We start from the raw sequence: 22938 nt of genomic DNA, 5'->3' as shown, positions 1-22938 counted from the left end.
GACTAGGTTTAGGAGGGCGGGAGGGGTAGAGCTCTGCAGCTGCCGGGGGCATCATCCCTCCTGTGGGCTGAGGTGGAGGCACTGGCCTGAACACCCACCACGAAGATTTCACGGTGTATCGTGAATTCTGCTATAATTGCTGGGGCCCCTGATTGGGAAGTATGTGCTGAAATATTCTCTTGAAGTCCTACCATGTTTTTATGTTTCTCGATATACACACGTATATCAGACGATATACACGGTATCAGAAAACTTTAATGCTGAAGACTCCAGGATAGAATGATGCTCTGGAATCCCCTTAGGCATGTCTCCCTCGCCAAGCTCATCCTTCTACATGCATTGTTGATTAAACTCTTTGGAACAACGTTTTATCAATTCTCATGCTCTTTAACAAGCTTCAGTTGCTTTTATGAAGTGACCAACGTTCTCAAAAATTATGATTCAAAAAATGTCTCTAGTGCGGGTTGATTGTTCCCGTCTACCTTTGCTGGTTGCTCTGCAGTTTGCAGCCGCAGGAAAAGCAATACTATAAAGTATGGAACACATCACCCTTTCTGTTCCTCCCTGACCTGCCCTCCTCTGCTCATTTACTCACTGCCCCATACAGGCAAGCCGTCCACTCCCCACGTAGTAAGCACTGACATCTTGATGATGCTGACCTTTTTGGGTACCCAAGACAGACGCCTCTGCCCCTCCTGTACCTCTGCTCCGTGAGGTTGGAAAGGTGTTGGGAAGGTGCAAGGAGAGCACAAGTCAGGATCAGGAGGTCAAGCCGGGGCCGACCACACTTGGCCAAGGCAACAACATATGTCAAGGGCGTGGAGAAACGTCCCCAGCAGTTACACAGCCCTGCACCTGACGGTTCTCTCCATGTACTGTATTGTAAAAGTGCCCACTTTGGGGGCGGGCAAGAACCATCAGGGTTTTGTTTGTTTTGGTTTGGTTTTGGCCTGGAATATTTGTGATAAATGTCATCATTCAATTCTATATACAATATATAACCATCGTTTGGAACTTTCACACTACTCTGGGGGGTGGGGAACACGTTCAAAAGCCAACGTTGAGTCAACAGGAGAACTGGGAGTGAATGTGTAAATGGACTTGGCATTCCCCTTAGACAGGACGGAGGAGCCGCACGCTTTGGCCCTGCGCCCCGCGCCCCGCGGTGGCCACGCCCCAGACGCACCTCTCACAGGTGACACGAATGCGCTCCTCGCTGGACGACTGCTGTTCGTCCTCCTTCTCCTGGAAATGCTCCCGGACACACTGCTCTTCAAACTCGTGCAGCCTCTTCAGCTCCTCGTCGCTGAGAAACAGCTCTGTGCAAAGGCAGAAGCGGTTGGCACGTGAGAAACCAGCCAGGTAGATGCACCCTTTCGAATTTCACAGCCCGCCTTTAACCAAGCTCCCTTCCCCACCCCTTGCAGGCAGCGCCCTGCTCCCGCCACCGGTTATATCACACAAAGACTCCTTGTAATATGCGGCGATCATATTGATATTTCTGGTGGAGCTAAACGGCTCACTTTTTAACACAAAAATCCAAATTACAGCTATTTGGAAAGCGAAACCAAGTATGATTTTCTGGAAAAGGTTTTGCATGTATTTTATGGACAGAGTCAAGTGGACAGGAGTATTTTCCCATTCTCTTTAGATGCAACACACTAAAAACATTTTGAGGACGTCGCTGGTGGTGCAGTGGTTAATAATCTGGCTGCCAACGCAGGGGACACGGGTTCGAGCCCTAGTCTGGGAAGATCCCACATGCCGCGGAGCAACTAAGCCCGTACGCCACAACTACTGAGCCTGTGCTCTAGAGCCCGTGCTCCGCAACAAGAGAAGCCACCGCAATGAGAAGCCCACGCGCCGCAAAGAAGAGTACCACCACCCGCCGCAACTAGAGAAAGCCCTCGCGCAGCAACAAGAACCCAACGCAGCCAAAAATAAATAAATGTATATGTATAAAAACATTTTGATGCAGGGGACATGGGTTCGTGCCCCGGTCCAGGAAGATCCCACATGCCGCGGAGCCGGCTCGCTGAGCCTATGCTCTGCAATGGGAGAGGCCACAACAGTGAGAGGCCCACGTAGCGCAAAAAAAAAAACATTTTGAAAGGAACATTGGCTTTATAGAGAAAAGTTATTTTCAAGAACTGTCTCAATTTCTCATCTCTTCATGAGTGGACTTTCAGTGATATGAATTACTAATAAATGAACAAAACTAGAATAAAATCAGCATAAAATAGGAAGCATTCTGCAAAGAATAGCATTTGGATAGAGTGCTGTGTTTTCACACATTTAAGTAGTTTAAGGAGATTTCCATGCAGGTATCCAATTAGAATGGTCTTTCTAGATTAGCCCAAGATAGAAATGAAAGAGTCCTGCACATACTCAATCCACGATCCTGTTCGTCTTGGTCCCCTTCTCTTTTCTTCCTGCAGTGGCGGCTGAGACGCATAATGATTATATAGACGTGGCTTAAAATGATCATTGGTGGAGGCAATACTGGCCGGTCATGAAATGTCATAATCAGCTGATAACGCTGGAATTTCCACACTTGGTTGGATATTGACTTTACTTCAAAGAAGGTATTGCTTTAAAAAGAATACATGTTTAGTTAGTTGTATTACTTTTAATTGTGATTTCCCAGGGCAATCAGAATTACTCACACTGAATTGAAAATATGAGATGAAATGGCCTTTTGGGGTCATTCCACGAGTTAGTACTGACTCTGAATGACCTGTCTTTTGGTTTATCTATCAGCGTGGCTTACCAACATTCAAGGACGTTTTACTCATATAAATAATTAAGAATTAAGTGTATTGAAATTGCTACCCACTGCTTTCTTGCAAAACCACACCACAGTCTACTGACTGCTCAGGAAATTTTATTTCATATATTTAAAGGTATGAGCCATCCCACTAAGCATTTTGAAGTATTTAAACTTTAAATTCAGTCAACTAGCTGACTACATTTTTTTGGAACCGAGTTGATTAATTACTGAACATTTTGATTGAAGGTGGGTTATTTTGGATGTTGGGTAGGTACAGTCTTTTGTCTTCTTTGAGTTTCCAGTGGGAGGCAGTAAGCCTAGAATTGTTGGAATCCTGATCAGGCGTGTTGTCTACACGGGGACCTTAGAAAAGTCAGTTAACCTCTGTCAACCTTCATTTTCTCATCTGTCAAGTCCGGAGTGTAACCAGATTCTCTCCAATGCCCTGGTCAGCTCTGAAAGTCTATATTTCTGTGAAGGATTTTTCCCTTATATTTTTCATCTTAGAAACTAAAATAAATTTTTCCAACATTTATTAAGCATGGTCACATCCTCAACATATCATGACAAAAGGGGCAAGTTTTACAAGAAATTTGATTGTGGATTTTAAGCCTTTTCTTTCTTAGGCCATTTTATCTTCTATTCGGTAAGTGATAAGAAAAATATTTCATATAATAGTACAGTAATTGTCACAGCCTATGAAATTAACTTTGCTTTCTGTGCCTCTGATAATGAATTCAAGGCTCAGTTTGATAAATCTTCTCTGTCTCAGGAGACTTTCGTCTAAGAAAATATTTTCATTAGATTAAAGTACATGCCAAGGGGCTTCCCTGGTGGCGCAGTGGTTGAGAGTCCGCCTGCCGATGCAGGGGACGCGGGTTCGTGCCCCGGTCCGGGAGGATCCCACATGCCGCGGAGCAACTGGACCCGTGAGCCACGGCCGCTGAGCCTGCGCGTCCGGAGCCTGTGCTCCGCAACGGGAGAGGCCACAACGGTGAGAGGCCCGCGTACCGCAAAAAAAAAAAAAAAAAAGCCAAAAGTGTTAAAATACTAACCAAGATTGAATTTAAATGTATTTAAGTGTCAACTCTTGATTTAGGAATACATGAAGGCTGATTACTGTTGAACAAAAAAACGTTGTGAAAAATTCTACGCATTTGAAAGCCCTAGTGGAATTCCATGTAAATCCTGGGCAGCCTGGGAGATTTCCGAGATTACACTGAAAATCTGTAAAATAATAAATAACAAATATACGGTCATCAGCGGTGACACGCACTTGAAAACGGCGATGAGCAAGTTCACGAGCAGGATGTTGGCCACCAGCAGGTAGCAAGCCATGATGGCGGGCGTGAGCCAGGCGCCCGGGATGCAGGGAGGGAGCCGCTTGCCCTCCTCATCGTACTGGTTGTCACCACAAGGAGCTGAAACGAGAGTCTGTCTTTTTGTACTTGACTTTTACATAGAATGAAAAGAATAAATAAACTGACCTATGCTATTAAAGGACCTATTTCTTTTTTACTATGTTTTTTTTCTGATTTCATAAGCAATAATTTTCCATGTGAAAAATATCAATTCATACAAAGGAGATAAGGAACTCATTTCTGCACTCACAGACAGTCATTCTTAACTTGTTATATTTGTAAACGTTTTCTCATTTCTGTGTTGTGTTTGTCATATACAGAAGTTCTTCATTTCTAAGCAGACGCATCTATCTATGCGTCTATGGGTTTCTTTACTGTTATCCATTAGAAAGTGATTGGGTCTTCTAATTATTTAACATTAACTTATGTTGTCTTCTTGGTCATTTGTACATTAACTTTGAAAATAATTTTATTGTGAGGTAGGAGGTACGGATCCCCTCTAGCCTCCAATCCATTAACTGACTGTTCTGAGTGACGTTTGAAAAAGAATCTTTTCTCTCTCTGCTCATTTGAAATGCCACTTTGATCATATGGGACTTATTTTCTGACGAAAAAGATAGGATGCTCTCAACAGTAATTAGTGAAGTAATATCCATCAATTTATTGTCTATTTACTTTTCACTTCCTTATCGTTTACAAAAGTACTGACACCAGAAAACAAGAGAAATATTTGAAACTGGCATTAAGACTATTGGTAATTAGCTGAGGAAGAAACTAATTAATACACACATTTCATGGACTAGAGTCATCAATTATGCATAAACTTACGATTGATTTCCATGGCGTAGACTATAGCGTGATTGGAAAGCAGCATTTTATTTTTTTTTAGTTTTGACGGGAAGGAAGAAAAAAAATAAGACAGTTGAGAGAAAAGTCAAATAAATGATGAACAACACAAGAACTGTTTTGCTGTCAAGAAATGTAAAGTGTTCAAGCTTGGGAATTACAGATTCACACTTGGAAACAGTGATCTGCTTAGGAGAATTTTACACATTATTAATTATAGGAAATATATGTATATATATTTCATGAATATTTATTTTACCACGTCATAAGCAATAGTAAAACTCACTAGTGAAAAAAACTGTGAAAAAGACATGAGGCTACTAACAGATGATCATTTTAACATGTAGGTTGACTAATCAAGCATTCCCTGTATCCCAACACAAACACATCATAAGCACAAATAAATACAAAATTATTATGAAATAATCAGACCAAGAATTGAAAACCTACATTTCACGGTGTTACTGAAAATAGCCTCAAGTTTGCCTCTTCATCTTCTCTTGTTACCCAATTTAATAAAAAAAATAAAAATATTACAACTTACGTCTGGATCCAGGGACTTTTAGCATTTATGTATGTTTACTGAAGCTAATATTCCTTTGAAACCAAATTAGATTTTTACGTTCTGGTTTACCAAGCTACAAACACATTCGCTAATTGACCCTGAGATACTCATGATAAGGATGTGTTCTGAATCACGTGATGAAAGCCAGTAGGTAGAAGGCATTGTGCAACTGGTTATCAGTCTCACTTAGTGGAGATATACCAAACAACCCTGCATTTCCTACAAGGCAAGGATGTTCAGAACCTTCTATTCTCAAGAAGCTTCTGCTTCTACTGGAAGCAGCAGCCATGCTATTGTCCTGTCTGAAGATGCTCGTTCATTGGTGATGTTGTAACTGTCTGGGTGAAATAGCATAAGAGCATTTGAACTTCACTTCCCTACAACACAAGAGACACTGTGACCTACCAGCTCAGCCTGGGCAGAGCTGGGGCCTGCATTCCCCAGAAATCCATGCAGGATTGCAGCTCATTTCTTCTGCTAACATCCAGAATACTGTTGATAATACAAAAATTTCACTCCAGGAGTGAAGAGGAAATGGATAGCTATGTGGAAAATGGGCTCTGAAGCTTGAAAAAGAGGATGGCACATGGCAATAGTCACTATCTCATTTGACTGAAATAACACTACCAGCTCTATCTCAGGGCAGAAAAAGATTCAGGTTGAAGAAAAATTAGGATGTTGGCATTGGGACTACATTCATGTGTCGGACATGCTCAAGGGATGTAAGACTCAGAATTCCAGTTAGTGGTTCTCAGAGTAGAAGACAGGACTGATGTCTCAAAACTCTGTATTTCATAATCTGCATTGATTTCTTCACAAAATAGTTTGATGCCTATGGCAGAATAAAAAATACTTTATTCCCAAATTAACACAGGCTCTTCCATTAATTTGGAACTGATCATCTGCCTTGGGAAGCAGGGAAGAGAATCTTACTATGAATTCTAGTCTTACGGTCTATCTGGTCTGCAAACACCTCTCCGTAGATCATCCAGTAGGGCATGTAGAAGATGTTTCGGGCCAGCTTCCAAGAAGGCTCCTCATCTGGATGCAAAATGGCTTGACGGGCTACCCCGAAACTCATCAACACCACCAGCATGATGACCACAAAATACAGCATGTCGATCATCTGAGGAGAGAGGAAATGGGCCTCTTACTGTCTTGACTCATGGGCCAAGTTCACCTGGTTCATTACACTGTGCTCCTCAAAGACTTCATGAGTGCTTAATTAGGATGGAGGAAGCTTCTTTTCCCTCCCTCCATCCCATCCATGGGCTACTGATTCTTGTACTTCATGCAATGCATACACCTTATTCTAGAACATTGCCATTCTCATCTCATGCTCTCAATCTTTCCTCTCCTCTATTGTTACCCATAAATAAATTCCTCTAGTAACTACAACTGCAAATGGAGAAAGGGAACAATTATGGAAAATATAGGAATTTGTGAGGGAAACTAAGGAGTAAGAGCAGTAGATATCTAAGGAGGTAATGAGATCGTGAGTTGAGAGCACATACTGATATTCATTCATTATACAAACAGTGAGTAGTTACAGTGCAAAATGCTCTGGTTACTATGGATACTGACCTCACAGAATTCCTAATTTTGAACATCCCTGAAGATGAGGGCCCTGGCTGGGATTAGCTCAACCATATAGCCCTTTGCTCAAAACCACTTGCCCTACAAAGAGTTATTCCTAAGCTTGGAAGACTTCCTTTCTTCTGGGACCAGTCCCAACACTTGGGCTATTTTAAGTGATGTAAGGATGATCTGCTGGTTCATTTTTAGTTTCATATTTTATGGCCTGTTCTGGAGTAAATGTTGCCATGGATTTGTCTTGACCTCATCACACGAATTGCCTGTGTGCACTCCATGCCAGAGCACATGCGCTGGAAGACTGTCTGGAGTAGGGGTCGGGGAGGGTGACCCCGGGCCCCCTTTGTCTCTGGCTTCTACTGCACGTTAGGAGGTTATGTATCGGGTTATTGCCAGAAATCCATGTCCCTACAGTAGGCCCTCAACCTCATGTTCATCAATTGGATTTAATTAAATTGTCGGTATGTAGAAGAACTGTGTATCTTAAAGCAAAGAACATTTCCTGTAGGAAACCAACTGCAAGGGAAAGGTCAAATGAAATGCAACAGAGCCATGCTGGAGGCCTGGCCTCAGGTCCTAACCACAGTCTCGGTGTCTGTAGTTACTCACGGGGCGTCAGGACTAACCATCTTTCCGATCATCATCACATAGGGTCCCAGATACTTGTTGACACCAAAGATGTCCAGGACACGGATGTACCAGAAGATGATATCCACGCAGTAGATCACGCGGCCATAGCCCATGTAGGGCTGCTTCTGTAGGCGGAGGATGGCTCCAATCATGAACATGGAAATGGCCACGAGGTCTGTGATGTTCCAATATTCCTGAAGCCAAACTTTTATTTTCTGGCTGAGTTTACCGGGTTCTGACATGAGGATCTATAAAGAAATGCCAAAGAACAAAAAACAAGGGAGTGTGGTATTGGAAGACTTGTCTTCTTAGAATCTTGGGACATTAGGACTGGAGCGGCATTCCAGGGCATCTGGTCCCCTTTCCTGCTCAAGACTTCTAAGTACTAATCTTCTCAGGCAGAAAAACATATCTAGAAAGGGAAATTCCACAAAATCCTCTGTATGCCTGGAGTCAGGGTTTCACAAACTCTCAGGAAATGCCTTCTAAATTATGTCCCTCTGGCTGTAATTAAAGTAGCTGCCTTTTGATCCCTTTTCTAATTCTCTGGACACTTGCCTGTGAGCCCACGTTCCAGAGTTAGTCCAGGAGGAAAACTCTAGAGCAGAGATAAACCTGTGTGGTCCCACAGAGGGGCAGTCCACCCAGGGGAGATGGCAGAACCGGGATGGGAAATGTTTATCAGCCAAAATTGCTTTGTAACTCAGAGATGGGAAGTCAGGGGGAAGCTGAACTTGATTTTCTCCTGCTTGAGAGCTTACCCTTTCAAAATCACCACTGATTAAAGGGACACTTCCTCAGAGTAAACCTGAATATATGTAACAAGCAGCAGGCACGGGCACACTTAGAGCAAGCCCCACGTACGCAGCTATGGCGTGCAGCAGGGTGGGGGTCTTAAAAGTGGTACCCCTTTACTTACCGAGACTCTGGGGAGGTTCTGGGAGCTCCAGAGGTGGGATGGGGTGGTGGCTATTTATGGGCCAACCCAGAAGGCGTTCACTAGTTTAACAACCTGTGCACTCTGACTGATGGCCGCCCACCCTCTTTCCTATAACTGGGGGTAAAGAACAGTGTCAGTATATGGCTGATGCTCAGTGAGCTCACGGTGTCCCTAGAGGTGGCACGGCAGGCCACTTGGGAAATCCCAGTTGTAAAGTGGGCAAAGTTTGAGTGAAGCCCAGCTAGAAAAGAAACAGGAGTAGTAGGAGATGGGTTATAACATTTTAGATTTGGCACTCTGCGTTTCTCGGGCTGTCATCAGACTGACAGCCTCGAATTAGCTCTCCTGGGAAGAAGTTGCCAGTGATAATTTTTCAGTTCAGTGAAAGGGTCACTGCTGATTGCAAAATAAGAATATTGGTTCTCTATCAGTGGGAGAAAGAATATGAAATTCTGCTGTGTGCTTTCTCAAGTTCACTTTTTCTTGGCTATAAGCTTTTCCTTTACAAGCTGATATAAAGAATTAAAACTTGCAGGTGATATTAGAAAGAAAAGGGCCTGGCCCATATTTCCTCTGCAGCCTGCAGGGGCTGCCCTCTTGAAGTTACATGTTAGTTTCAAGTCTCCTGTGACACGAGTCTGCAAGAGATGGTGTCTGTCCTCTTCCAACACTTCTTTGAAAATCCTGTTCCCTCTGTTTGCAGCAGTTGCGCTGGCAGCCTGCCCAGAGGCACTGGAGGCTTCCACCAGGTGGATGCGCCCAGCCCCCATCTGCTGCAGGTGCCGCTGTTCGGCTCCCACCTGCCCCCTTGGGCAATTGCAGCCACTTTCCCAGAGATGCTGGTGGCTGGCTGATGTGGGTACAAAAGTCTGTTCCCTTTGGTCAAAGTGGGACAGACTCTACAGTATTAAATACACTCAGAGCTCCCTGCAGGATTAGGCCAGGGACAGATTCCACTGAAGCCACACCTTGCTCAGCCCCGTCCCCTCTTCTGACCTGGTCACCCTGTTGCCTCTCTCTGCTCTCCTGGGAGCTCTCCTTTAATAAACCCCTTGCACAAGAATCCCCTTCTGGGTTGGAGGGAGGACACTGTGGTTCAAAGTCCTGAGTTACAGGAGAAATGTCATCTCCTACATCTCCCTTTCTACTTCCAGCTCCGAGAAAACAGAGCCCAAATTTGTACCCAATTGGAGTCATTGGTTTATCTCAGGTACCTGGCAGCATTTATGCTGCTTTTCTAGGCACTCAGACTTATTTTTATTACTAAACACCATCTATTCTGCTTTGTGTTTTGATTTCCCAGTTCAAATTCAGTTGGAAGCAGAAGGTGTATAAATCTCAAGCAAGGGAACTGAATCAACTTGGGATTGTGACACCTCGAAAGAAAAGTTCCACGGCACTTGGGATTTGCACAGTACGTTTTTAAAATGAGGAGCTACATCTGGGGACTTCCCTGGCGGTCCAGTGGCTAAGACTCTGTGCTTCCACTGCAGGGGGCATGGGTCCGATCCCTGGTTGGGGAACTAAGATCCTACACGCCCTGTGGCCAAAAAAAAAAAAAAAAATTTTTTTTTTTTTTTTTAAAGAAGATACATCTGAATTGAAGTCAGTGGTGGGTGGGGCTGGGACAGGCCTTTGAAGCATCACCTCCCGAATTTTCTCCAGGGCCAGGCTCACGATGTAGGAGATGACGATCCACTCCTGGAGGCAGGGCCAGCGCTCCATCCGCACCAGGATGACGTAGTTGAACAGCAGTAGGTAACCCAGGTAAGATATCTGAAAGGCAGAAACTGTGAGCAGTGTCTGGGGAGGTCACATGTGCCTGAAAAAAGCTTCGAAACCCTATTTACAAGTGGACACATCTTCTAAAACAAATTTTCATTTCCAGATGCACTGAATCCTTTAGAGGAAAACTTCCACTCACATCACCAGTGCAGGCAGAGGACTTTGAGGCAGATGGGGAGGCATTTTGTACTTTAGTGCAATATGGGCGCTGACAGTCCATTCTCTAAATGAAGATGCATTTGTTGCTACTATCAGCCTCAAGGGGAAATTATAAAGTTGCACGAAATTATGATGAGTCGGGAAACTTTTAGTAGTTGACTGGTGTGCCCTCTACATTCCTGGAAATTGGAAAATGTTACTGACTCTTCCCTGACTTGCAAATTTCCTTCTTGAACCTTTCCACTGCTGGCAGATGTGGGAGGTTCGAAGGGAGGAGGCTGACAATGAGGTGTCTTCCCAGGTACACACACCTGTCTTGAGGCCCCTCAGTCAGCCCTGATATGTCTGTGATGTGCTGTGCCCACAGCAGGGTGCCTATCCTTGTGGCATGTAGAGTTGGGAGGGATATGGGAGTGAGCTATGAGGTGGAGGGAGGGTGGTCTGAAGATGACCGAGGTTGATTCACTCTGAAGCTGTACGCACCACGGGTATAGGCCCCTTCTGAAGTCTTGGGTAGGTGGGGGGAGGGTGTATACTAGCAACTATATTTGTGGTTCGCAGCCTTTTTTCTTTTTTTTTAAAAGATGCCTCCCTCCTGATTGTTTAAGTTTTACCAGGATACAGGTAGCATCCCATGTATCCACTATCTAGTCTTTGCAGGAGGACTGGAGCAAGAGTTCTCAAAGTGGGGCTGCACTGGGAACCCCTGGCAAGCTATAAAATGTGCGACCCCCTCCCCACATCCAGAGGCAGCATTTAGAGGCCCTGAGGAGACGCCCAAGGCTCATCAGCCCCCTGGCCCCGCACTCTTCATACGCATCTGTGGAGGCCAGGTATCTTCCTGGTCCTCAGCTGGTTCTGACCAGAACAGGTGGGCAGCTATGGCTTTGGTGGTATCGCCAGATGTGGCTGCCAAAAGGTTGGGTGTCCAGGCTATAGCTGACCTGGGTCCCCATGCAGCCCGCTGGGTGCCACGCCCCAGAGCTCTGGCTCTGCCTTCTGCCCTCCTCATCCATTACCCTGTCCATGGCTTTGGACCTGGCCCCTCACGTCCCATCACTGCTCGCACCCAGTCACTAATGGGACTGCAGTGCCAGGATGTGCCAGGCGTGTGCTGCTGCTTGGCATTTGGGACTTCATGAATATTGTCCCTCCCACGGACCGCAGTGGTTGCAGGAAGCACAGCATGCCTGCCACCCCTGCTGGGACGGCCTGCACCTGAGCCAGTTTCCTCCAAAGGCTTCCAAGCTGCTCCAGTCTCCTCGCCCCACTTTTCCTGCCCATCCACGTGCATAAGGCTGGACCACTCTTGTTCTGGGTGCATCACTCTGCTGGAGCCGTCCAGACAGAGGCCACTGATGGGGCCGGAGGAGAGTGTGTGGTCACGAGGTCAGTGTGGCCTGCACTTGAGAGCAGAGATGCCTTGATTTGCTCCTCTCTTCCAGGACTTCATGCTCTGGGCTCAACCCTACTCTTTGAGTAACCCCGTCAGTCTCCTGAAAAATGACATCTGTGAGCTTGCTCTCTAAATACTAGTCATCTTTGTTCATTGTTGGAATAAAACTCTACTTCCCTAAGTTTGTATTACTAAAGACATTTGAAAAATCCTTCATCTTGAGCAAATAGAATATGACTATTTTGCTTTATGAAACGGTGTATTTGGGGCTAGGATGACCACATTCCTATGTATAAATATATGACAAGATATCTATCTAGATCCAATTTTAGCTGAAGATTCTGAGTTAGTCCCACTTCTGTTTTCATAATTAATTTTAATCCATTGATTTTTTTAAAAAAACACTTTTTTTAAGCCCTTGACAATTTTCTTGATTCTGACATGTCTAAAACATGCTAAATGGTGAAGGCTAAGGGCAGGGAACTTACCGTGTAAAACCAGAACTTGACAATAGGAGCGTTGTAGAATTCACAGATCTTGGTCCCGATGGGAACACTTCTTTGCTTTTTTTGTTCATTCTCCTCGTCCCCCTTTCTCGAGCCAGTGTCTGCATTCGCATCCTGGAAACAGAGCAGAGCATGTGGCAAGCAGGCTGCCAGATGGGAAACGCCTTGGACTCCAGCACCATATTTAACAGACAGGTGCCTCAAAAATCAAGGATATAAAAGACACAGACATAGAGAATGGACTTGAGGACACGGAGAGGGGGAAGGGTAAGCTGAGATGAAGTGAGAGAGTGGCATGGGCATATATACACTACCAGATGTAAAATAGATAGCTAGTGGGAAGCTGCTGCATGGCACAGGGAGATCAGCTCGGTGCTTTGTGACCACCTAGAGGGGTGGGATGGGGGGGGTGGGAGGGACACGCAAGAGGGAGGAGATATGGGGATATATGTATATGTATAGCTGATTCACTTTGTTATACAGCAGAAACTAACACACCATTGTAAAGCAATTATACTCCAATAAAGATGTTAAAAAAAAATCAAGGATTATAAATGTCCCCAATTCTTGCAGTTTCTAAATTCACGGCGAGAGAAATCACAACTATTTTGAAAATGAGAGTTGATGGATACTTTTAGAATCAAGGGTATCACTGACCATATTCTCCTCCTCTTTTTCTTTGCCGTCTTCATTTTCCTTGGATGTTTGATATGAGAAGTCATCACAGGTGCGAAATTCCAAAAACAAGATGGTCGGGGGGAGAAGAATCCCCATGATAACCTAGGTATGAAGAGAAAAGTGGATTTTTAAGCTATGGTAATTCTTAAAAATTTTCCCACTATAGGCAAAAAATTTTTAATTATGATCTTCAGCATTAATCAGTAATCTAGCAGCCCTGGAACAGGTCTATCTCTGCTCTGACGGTCTGTGGCTTATTCTGTTTGCTATGTTGATAGAATTGCAGACACTGAGAAATTTAAGATCATCCACCAGATTTTTCTAGATGAACAGCAAGCAGTATTGTGTGGAATCCTGACTTAAAAAGCGAAGATCTAGCAATAGCGTTTCAAAGCAGGCAATTTTTTAAAGTAAAATATAGTAAGTAAAAATAAATAAATAAATGAAATGATACCTCTAGTGAAGTAGACCAAAAATATTTTATATAGGAATAACTTAGATGTAAATGTGAATATATGGACCAAGAGTTGGAAGACAAACGTGACTCATGAATGTAGGACTTACTTGGGCTCTGCCTAGACAGCAAAAGGATGGCCTAGCTCATAGATGGAAACCCTTGACATTTTTGTCAGTGCCATGCAGTGTGTCTCCAATACGGAACTCTGTCCCCAATGTTCAATGCTAATTTTTTAAAGTTTTCCCTCAGCAATCCATTATTAAGAATAACACAAAAGGGGGACTTCCCTGGCGGTCCAGTGGTTAAGACTTCGCCTTCCAATGCAGGGGGTGTGGGTTTGATCTCTGGTTGGGGAGCTAAGATCCCACATGCCTCACGGCCAAGAAACCAAAACATAAAAGAGAAGCAATATTGTAACAAATTCAATAAAGACTTTAAAAATGATCCACATCAAAAAAAAAATCTCAAAAAAAAAGAGTAACACAAAAGGGTTATTTCTACCCTATACTAAAAATTATATTATAAAGCACCAATAATTAAAACAAAGTGGTACAGGTGCACGAAGAGACCAAACAATAGAGCAGAATGGAAGGTCCAGAAAAAGATTCAACTACACATAGGCAATTAATTTGTGATACAAACACCACCTCCAATGGGAGGAGTAGAGATGACTATTTAATAAACTGTATTGAGAAACTGGGTGATCATCTAGAAAATAATTAGGTTGGATTCATATCTCACACATACACCAGAATAAATTGCATCTAGCTCAAATATTTTGTGAAAGAAAAGAAAGGGAGGGGGCACAGACAGAAGATAAAACAACTAACAATCACCACATGAAAATTCTTTCATAAATGGAGAGTAGGAGAAGGCCTTTCTAATTAGGCTCCCAAATCAAGAAGCAATCAAAATAAAGATCAATATCTTTGATACTGAAAAAAAATCACAAACTTCTGCACAATGAAAACATGCCTTAACCAAAGTAAAAAATAACTTCTGGGAAAACATATTTGCAGCTCATGTGACAGGCAAAGGGCTAATCTTTCTAATTAGAAAGGATCTTCTAGAAGTCAAGAAGAAAAATTCTAACAACCCAGCAGAAAAATGGGCAAAGGCAGTGAACTTAGGGACATTTGTACTGAGAGGAAAATGTGCTTGTCCTCACTCATAATAAGACATTCAAAGAAACTACACAGAGATCTCATTTTTTACCATTAGATTGGAATGTTTGCTCACACACTGTATTGGTGGAATTGTGGGAAAACAAGACATTCCCTACACTATAGGTGGACACCTCCACAGAGGGACAGCTATTAAGATTGCAAGTGCATATCCCCACGGGGCCACCAATTCCCCTTCTGGACATTTATACAGCAGATAAGTGAGATACAGTATGTGTCCAAGAGCACTCATGGTGGCAGTGAGTGTAGCACCCCCAGGCAGGAGTGACCTCCATGGCCTCACTGGGGACTGGTCATAAACTGTGGCCATCGACCATGAAGGAGAAATGGGGAAGCGGATAAGAATGAAGGAATATTCTGTGTCCCAGAGGAAGTGAAAAAGGAAGGTACAAAACAATAACGATGCCAACCCTTGTGAAAAGGAGAAAAAAAAAAAGAATATTTACTTCATCATGAAAAAAAGGAAAAAAAGAATATTTATTCATAGTAGTTTTATATATGGAAATATACATAAAAAACAAATATCAGTGGTTGCCAATGGGTAGAACAAGCCATATGGGGGACAGGAGTTGGGAAGGAGACTTGTCACTTATACTTTAAAATAGTTTTAATTTTTTAATATGTGCATGTCTTTATGACCTAGTCAAAGAATTAAATTAAAAAAAGAACAAACCATCCCTGCTTTAAAATAATTATATATTTATGTTGTGAATTAAAAATGCTTGGAAGGGGGCTTCCCTGGTGGCGCAGTGGTTGAGAGTCCGCCTGCTGATATAGGGGACACGGGTTCGTGTCCCGGTCCGGGAAGATCCCACATGCCGCAGAGTGGCTGGGCCCGTGAGCCATGGCCGCTGAGCCTGCGCGTCCAGAGCCTGTGCTCCGCAACGGGAGAGGCCACAACAGTGAGAGGCCCGCGTACCGCAAAAAAAAAAAAAAAAAAAAAATGCTTGGGAGGAAGTCTGATGTTTACAAATATTTATACCTTTGGGTAGACATTATATCTAAAAGTAGCATTAGGTAAAGAAGGAAATGATAGAAAAATACCCACTGGATTTCAAAGACTTAGTACAAAAAAAAGCATATAGACTATCTCATTAGTGATTTTTTTCCTTTCAAAAACATGTTGAAATGATAATATTTTGTATATACTGGTTTAAATAAATATATTATTAAAATTAATTTCAACTGCTTCCTTTTTACTTTTTACAATGTACTTAAAAAACTTTTTGTAACTATTAAAAATTTTACTTTCTTAACTAGAAAATTTAAAGTGACATATGTGGCTTGCATTTTATTTCTGTTGGACAGCACTGCTATAGATTCTATAGTTTCATCTTGCTCTTTAAAATTCTGGCATGTTTAAAAATTGCTTTTTAAAATATATGTTTCCTGGTTGTTTATGGGTTGAAGAGATAGAACATTTGGACCTGTAGACTTCATCACGGAGTGGATTTGGGGATGCTCCTCTGCCCTTGTTTTCTCCTGCCACTTGGCAGCTGGATGAAGAGGCTGGACCAGACCCAGGCTGTTTTGTAAATTTTATTGAAGTAGGGTTGATTTACAATGTCGTGTTTAATGTCTGCTGCACAGCAAAGTGACTCAGTTATATATATTCTTTTTCATATTCTTTTCCATTATGGTTTATCACAGGATATTGAATATAATTCCCTGTGCTATACAGTAGGGTCTTGTTGTTTATCCATCCTATATATACTAGTTTGCATCTGCTAATCCCAAACTCCCAATCCTTCCCTCCCCCACCCCTCCTTCCCCCTTGGCAACCACAAGTCTGTCCTCTATGTCTGTGAGTCTGTTTCTGCTTTGTAGATATGTTCAGTATGAAGGTTACTAAAAATAGAGTTGCCATATGATGTAGCAATCCCACTCCTGGGCATATATCCAGACAAAACAATAATTCAAAAAGATGCATGCATCCCAATGTTCATAGAAGCACTATTTACAATAGCCAAGACATGAAAACAACCTAAATGTCCATCGACAGATGACTAGATGAAGAAGACGTGGTACATATATACAATGGACTACTACTCAGCCATAAAAAAGAATGAAATAGTGCCATTTGCAGCAACCTGGATGGACCTAGAGATTATCATACTAAGCAAAGTAAGTCAGACAGAGACAAATACAATATATCACTTACACGTGGAATCTAAAATACGACACAAATGAACATATCTATGAAACAAAAACAGACTCAGGTTTGAGCCCTATGGCAAGACTGTAGATGGCATGTTCTTTCATTAAAAAGTATACCGTTTATCTTGGGCTTCCCTGGTGGCGCAGTGGTTGAGAGTCCGCCTGCCGATGCAGGGGACGTGGGTTTGTGCCCAGGTCCAGGAAGATCCCACATGCCGCGGAGCGGCTGGGCCCGTGAGCCGTGGCCACTGAGCCTGCGCATCCCGAGCCTGGGCTCCGCAACGGGAGAGGCCACAACAGTGAGAGGCCCACATACCGCAAAAAAAAAAAAAAAAAAGTATACCATTTCTCTTTTGGTGATGTTAGCAGCAGTTGATGTCAATTCATCAACTCACTGGGGTTGAAAATTGGTGCTGTTCTAATGCTATCATTTGGTTTCCATTTCTTGGCTGGAATAATTTTACAAAGAGATGTTTCCCTCATCTACTCAGTGGTTACCCAGTGGTTCAGTTCATATAGAAAATGCAGGATAAATGCTTGACTCTTTCCCCTTTATGTACCTGTTTTCAAGATAATGAATTGATTTCCTATCAGCTACTGAAGGTAACTAATTTTTCTTTTTTTAACTATTTCGTATTCCCACCAGCAGTATAGAAGAGTTATAGTTCTTCCACATGCTTGCCAACACTTGGTATGGTCAGGCTTTTAATTTTAGCTTTTCTAGTGGGTGTGTAGTGCTATCTCATTGTGGGTTATTTTTATTATAAAGTATTCAATTTAGTTAAACTAAAAAAATAAAAACCAGTTCACCCATTTCTCCCACTCCATCCTCACCCCTGCTTCTGTCAACAACCAATCTGTTCTCTGTGTCTATGAACTTGCTTTTTGGTTTTTTTAGTTTTCACATGCAAAAGAGATCATAATGTATTTGTCTTTCTCTGTCTGACTTATTTCACTTAGCACAATGCCCTTGAGGTCCATCCACCTCGCAAATGGCAAGATTTCGTTCTTTTTTACGGCTGAATAATATTCCATTTTATATATGTATATATATATATATAAAAGTATAAAATATACACTGTGTATATATAATAATATTCCATTGTGTGTATATATATCATTGCATACATATATATGTACATATATATCACAATTTTTTATCCATTCATCCATCAATGCACACTTAAGTTGTTTCCATGTCTTGGTCATTGTAAATAATGCTGCAATGAACCTAGGGTGCAGATATCTTTTCAAGTTAGTGTTGTTTTCTTTGGATAAATACTCAGTTGTGGAATTGTTGGGTCATATGGTAGTTCTATTTTTAATTTTTTGAGGAACTTTCATACTGTTTTCCATAGTGGCTGAACACCCACCAACATTCCCACCAACAATGCACCAGCGTTTCCTTTTCTCCACATCCTTGCCAAAACTTCTTATTTCTTGCCTTTTTGATGATGGCCATTCTGACAGGTGTGAGGTGATATCTCATTGTGGTTTTGATTTGTATTTCCCTGATGATTTGTGATGTTGAGTATATTTTCATGTGCTTGTTGGCCACCTGTATGTCTTCTTTGGAAAAACGTCTATTCAGATCTTCTGCCCATTATTTAATTGGATTGTTGGTTTGTTTTGTTTTTTGCTTTTAAATTGTATGAGTTCTTTATATATCTTGGATATTAGCCCCTTATCAGACATACAATTGCAACTATTTTCTCTCATTCAGTACGTTGCCTTTTCACTTTGTTGATGATTTCGTTTGCTGTGCAGAAGCTTTTTAGTCTGATGTAGTCCCACTTGTTTATTTTTGCTTTTGTTGCCTTTGCTTTTGGTGTCAGATTAAAAAAAAATCATCACCGTGTCAAGGGCTTATGTTTTCTTCAAGGAGTTTTATGGTTTTAGGTCTTATGTTCAAGTATTTAATCCATTTTGTGTTAATTTGGGGGTATGGTATAAAATAGTGGTTCAGTTTCATTGCACGTGACTGTCCAATTTTCCCAACATGATTTATTGAAGAGACTATCCTTTCCCTATTGTATATTCTTGGCTTCTTTGTCATAAATTTATTGACCATATATGCATGGGTTTATTTCTGGGCTCTCTATTCTGTTCCACTGATCTATGTTCCTGTTTCCATTGTTTTAATTACAATAGCTTTGTAATAAGGTTTGAAATCAGGAAGCATGAAGCCTCCAGCTTTGTTCTTCTTTCTCAAAACTGCTTTGGCTATTGGGAAACTTTTTGGATCCACCTAAAGTTTAGGATTGCTTGTTCTATTTCTGTGAAAAATGCTATTGGAATTTTAATAGGGATTGCATTAAATCTGTATATTGCTTTGGGTAGCATGGACTTTTAAACAATATTAATTCTTCTAATCCTTGAGCATGGAATATCTTTCCATTTATTTGTGTCTTCTTCAATTACTTTCATGAATATCTCATAGTTTTCAATATACAGGTTTTCACCTTCTTGGTTAAATTTATTCCTAGGTGTTTTATTCTTTTTGATACAACTGTATATGGAATGACTGTTTTCTTAATTTTTCTTCCTGATAGTTCTTTATTAGTGTATATGTTTACTTAAAAATATTGTTATGAACTCATGGATTTAAAGATATTTGCTATTCATTACTATTAGTAATAGTATTGAAGGTCAAACTGTCCTGTTCGTTTGGCCAGTGGAAGCCTCTTCATGTTTGCTCCTGGGTCCCCCTGATCTGACCCTACGGGTCCTTGATAGCTTCTTTAACAACTGGTGTGTCAACTATTCTGGGCTCATCTTGTACATATCCTGCTACAGACCTGGAATCAACCATATCTCCAAGAAGTTCTGGCTTCAGTGAATGGGAAATGATATTTCAAGGCCACAGTCTGGGCACTAGGACTGTTCATGCTTTTGGGTAGGTCTTTGTTTCTAGGCTTTTCATTGGCCAGAGTTGGAATGAATTCATATTGATGCTTCCAATTAAGTACTATAGGCTTTTTTGCTTACCCTCTTCCAGATTACATCTGTGTTTCCTTTTCTTCCACACCAAGTCCTAGTTCTCAAGGACAGAGGGGGGTGACAGAATTAAAATATCTCACTGTTAATCAGTTGCTTTAACTTAATAGTTTCAGAATAATGATGTTAATACTACCACTATTAATTATGATTACTGAAAAGTTACACTTTTTTTTGTACAGGTGCTCCCCATTCTCCTCTCATTTTAATTTTTTAATTTGATTTTATTTTTTTAAAAGATGTAATTTTATTTATTTTTGGCTGTGTTGGGTCTTCGTTGCTGCGCACGGGCTTTCTCTAGTTGCAGCGAGCAGGGGCTGCTCTTCGTTGAGATGTGTGGGCTTCTCCTTGCTGTGGCTTATCTTGTTGCGGAGCACAGGCTCTAGGCGCGCAGGCTCAGTAGTTGTGGCTGGAGGGCTCTAGAGCGCAGGTTCAGTAGTTGTGGTGCACGGGCTTAGTTGCTCCATGGCATGTGGGATCTTCCCAGACCAGGGCTCGAACCCATGTCCGCTGCATTGGCAGGCGGATTCTTATCCACTGCGCCACCAGGGAAGTCCCTCCTCTCATTTTTAAATGGTTCTATTATATCTATATTATCAGAACATATAGCTGTTATATACTATTTTCTCTCCCACTTAACTGTCACTTAGTTTTAACACTACAAGTAAATATGTATCTGATGCTATCAGCCCTGTTGCTGATGCCTCTCTGGTTATTTTGGTTGTTGGAGATTCTTTCTCTAATAGATTCTTCAGAAAGTGCTAATAGGAACAATATTTCCCTGAGTTCTTGCCTGTTGGCAACATGTCATGTGTACCCTTTATATTTGACCATCACTTTTGCTAGATATAAAATCTTTGCCTCAATTTTCTTTCTGGGAGTATTTTTATATGATACACACTATTTTTTTTTCTGACATAAATGGTTGCTATTGAAAGTCTGATGATAATTGAATTTTTTTCCCTTAGAAGTCACTTGATTTTTTTTTTTTTTTTTTTTTTTGCCTAGAAGCTCAAAGAACTCTTTTTTTCATTAAAATCCAATAACTTTATTAAAGTGTGTCTTGATGTTGGTTATTCTGGGTTGATGTACTCAGGTTCTCAGTGTGTTTTTTTAAATATATAGTTTCATATAATTTGTCTTCAAGAGAAATTTTTGAATTCTAGTTTGAGACACTTGCTTCTATTTCTAGTTTTAGCTGTTATGGATACTTTCATATTTTTAGCAACATAGGCAATATCTTATGTTGCTATTTCTTTGTTAATTTAAGTACTATCTTAGTCATCTAAATATCTATAGACATCCTATTATTTTAGATGAGACTTTATCTTAATTTATCTCCTTCCCCTCTGCTCCCGTTTTTAACAACCACATCGGTATTTTCAGTTCCTATGAAGTTACCTTTGTAACTTTACACAATAAACTGGAATCTTCACCTCTTGTTTCAACAACTCTTGACAGTTCTGATTCCCCACTTTACAACATGGGGATATTATGCTGTTTACCCCTCTCTCTTCTCCTTCCCACCAGCCAACTTTTCTTAGCTGTACCTTTACTTTCATAGTTTCATACTTGATAACCTTTGTATTGTATTTAGGATTTATATTTAGGTCTTCAATACTCTGTCTATTGGATTATTCTAAAAAACTGAAGATCAATAAAAAGCATTTACATTTTTATTACCGTATAAAATACTGTCTATTGTACAGTCACATGGTGTGCTGTGATTGCAATTTTAATGTAGAATTCTGGTGCTACTAGAGAAACCTGATCATGGTATCAAAGGTCAAATGGTCTTTTTTACCTTCTATCACTCAAAAATCGTACCAAATTTTAATTTAAATCATAACCGAGCCTTAACTTTTGTGTGCAGTTTTTTTTGTTTCCCCTGGTATTTGATTCTACTTCTATTTTCTCATTAATGATTATGAACTCTTTTTGTTTCCCTAACCCATACCCCTGATCCTTTATAGCATCTTAGTCACTGCATCTATTTGTTGGAATCATTTCTATTCTTCTGTGTACTTTCTTCTTGCATATCACTGACTCTTTGCACTCATTTCATCCAACTGCTTTTTCATATGGGGATTTTTAAAAACTGGGGCTTGTTTCTTGCATTCCACATCACCTGTGTTGCAATTTTGAACGCTTCTTTCAATGGAATGCCTGCTGAAGTACTTTTTCTGAAGGAGTAAGTAGAAAGTATATAACTTGAATCTTTGTCTATCTTAAATAGATATCCTATCCTCATGTCTAAAATAGCTGGACTGGGTAAAAAAAAAAAAAAAAAAAAAAAAATCCAGGTTCCAAATCCTCTCAGAACTATGAAGGCCTTGTTTCAGTGCCTTCTAGGTTTCAGTATTATTAACGGAAAGTCTGATGCCAACCTGATGTTCATCGCTTTGTAGGAAACCTGCTCTTTTTAAAAAAAAAATCTTCAGGATCTTCTCATTATTCTTGATATTCTAAAAACTATTTATTAATATCCAAACTTATGTATAATATCAGCTTAGTGCATTGTATATAATTGGGCAATTAGGCATGACATTTATATTTTTTTTTAAAGAAAGAAATGGAAATTTTTATTCAAGTCAAATTTGAGGATTATAAAACCCAGGAAAAGCATCTCAGAAAGCTCTGAGAACTGTTTCCAACATTTTTTTTTTTTTCTTCGCGGTACGCGGGCCTCTCACTGTTGTGGCCTCTCCCGTTGCGGAGCACAGGCTCCGGACGCGCAGGCTCAGCGGCCATGGCTCACGGGCCTAGCCGCTCTGCGGCATGTGGGATCTTCCCGGACCGGGGCACGAACCCGTGTCCCCTGCATCGGCAGGCGGACTCTCAACCACTGTGCCACCAGGGAAGCCCCAGTTTCCAACATATTTTTAAGAAATGAAGTGCCTTCTGTATGTCAGAA

General features: G+C 41.4%; 2 protein-coding genes across 5 annotated transcripts in view; one reads left to right on the top strand and one right to left on the bottom strand.

The window, feature by feature from the left end:
• Positions 1–22938, top strand: part of FAN1 (FANCD2 and FANCI associated nuclease 1) — a 260180-nt gene that overhangs the window by 102962 nt on the left and 134280 nt on the right. The window lies entirely within an intron of this gene.
• TRPM1 (transient receptor potential cation channel subfamily M member 1) overlaps positions 1–22938 on the bottom strand; it is an 86815-nt gene that overhangs the window by 19911 nt on the left and 43966 nt on the right. For both annotated transcript variants that reach the window (XM_067698912.1, XM_067698920.1), the window contains exons 17-25: positions 13209–13331; positions 12534–12665; positions 10353–10481; positions 7762–8013; positions 6494–6668; positions 4960–4980; positions 4047–4191; positions 2389–2591; positions 1187–1319 (exon numbers count right to left, since the gene is read on the bottom strand). In XM_067698912.1, coding sequence (XP_067555013.1) covers positions 1187–1319; positions 2389–2591; positions 4047–4191; positions 4960–4980; positions 6494–6668; positions 7762–8013; positions 10353–10481; positions 12534–12665; positions 13209–13331 — 1313 coding nt within the window. The remainder of the gene's footprint in view (positions 1–1186; positions 1320–2388; positions 2592–4046; positions 4192–4959; positions 4981–6493; positions 6669–7761; positions 8014–10352; positions 10482–12533; positions 12666–13208; positions 13332–22938) is intronic.

Source organism: Pseudorca crassidens, chromosome 1, assembly GCF_039906515.1.
Source record: "Pseudorca crassidens isolate mPseCra1 chromosome 1, mPseCra1.hap1, whole genome shotgun sequence".
NCBI lineage: Eukaryota > Metazoa > Chordata > Mammalia > Artiodactyla > Delphinidae > Pseudorca > Pseudorca crassidens.
The sequence above is the reverse complement of the archived record's forward strand: the minus strand, read 5'-3'. Positions and strand labels throughout refer to the sequence as shown.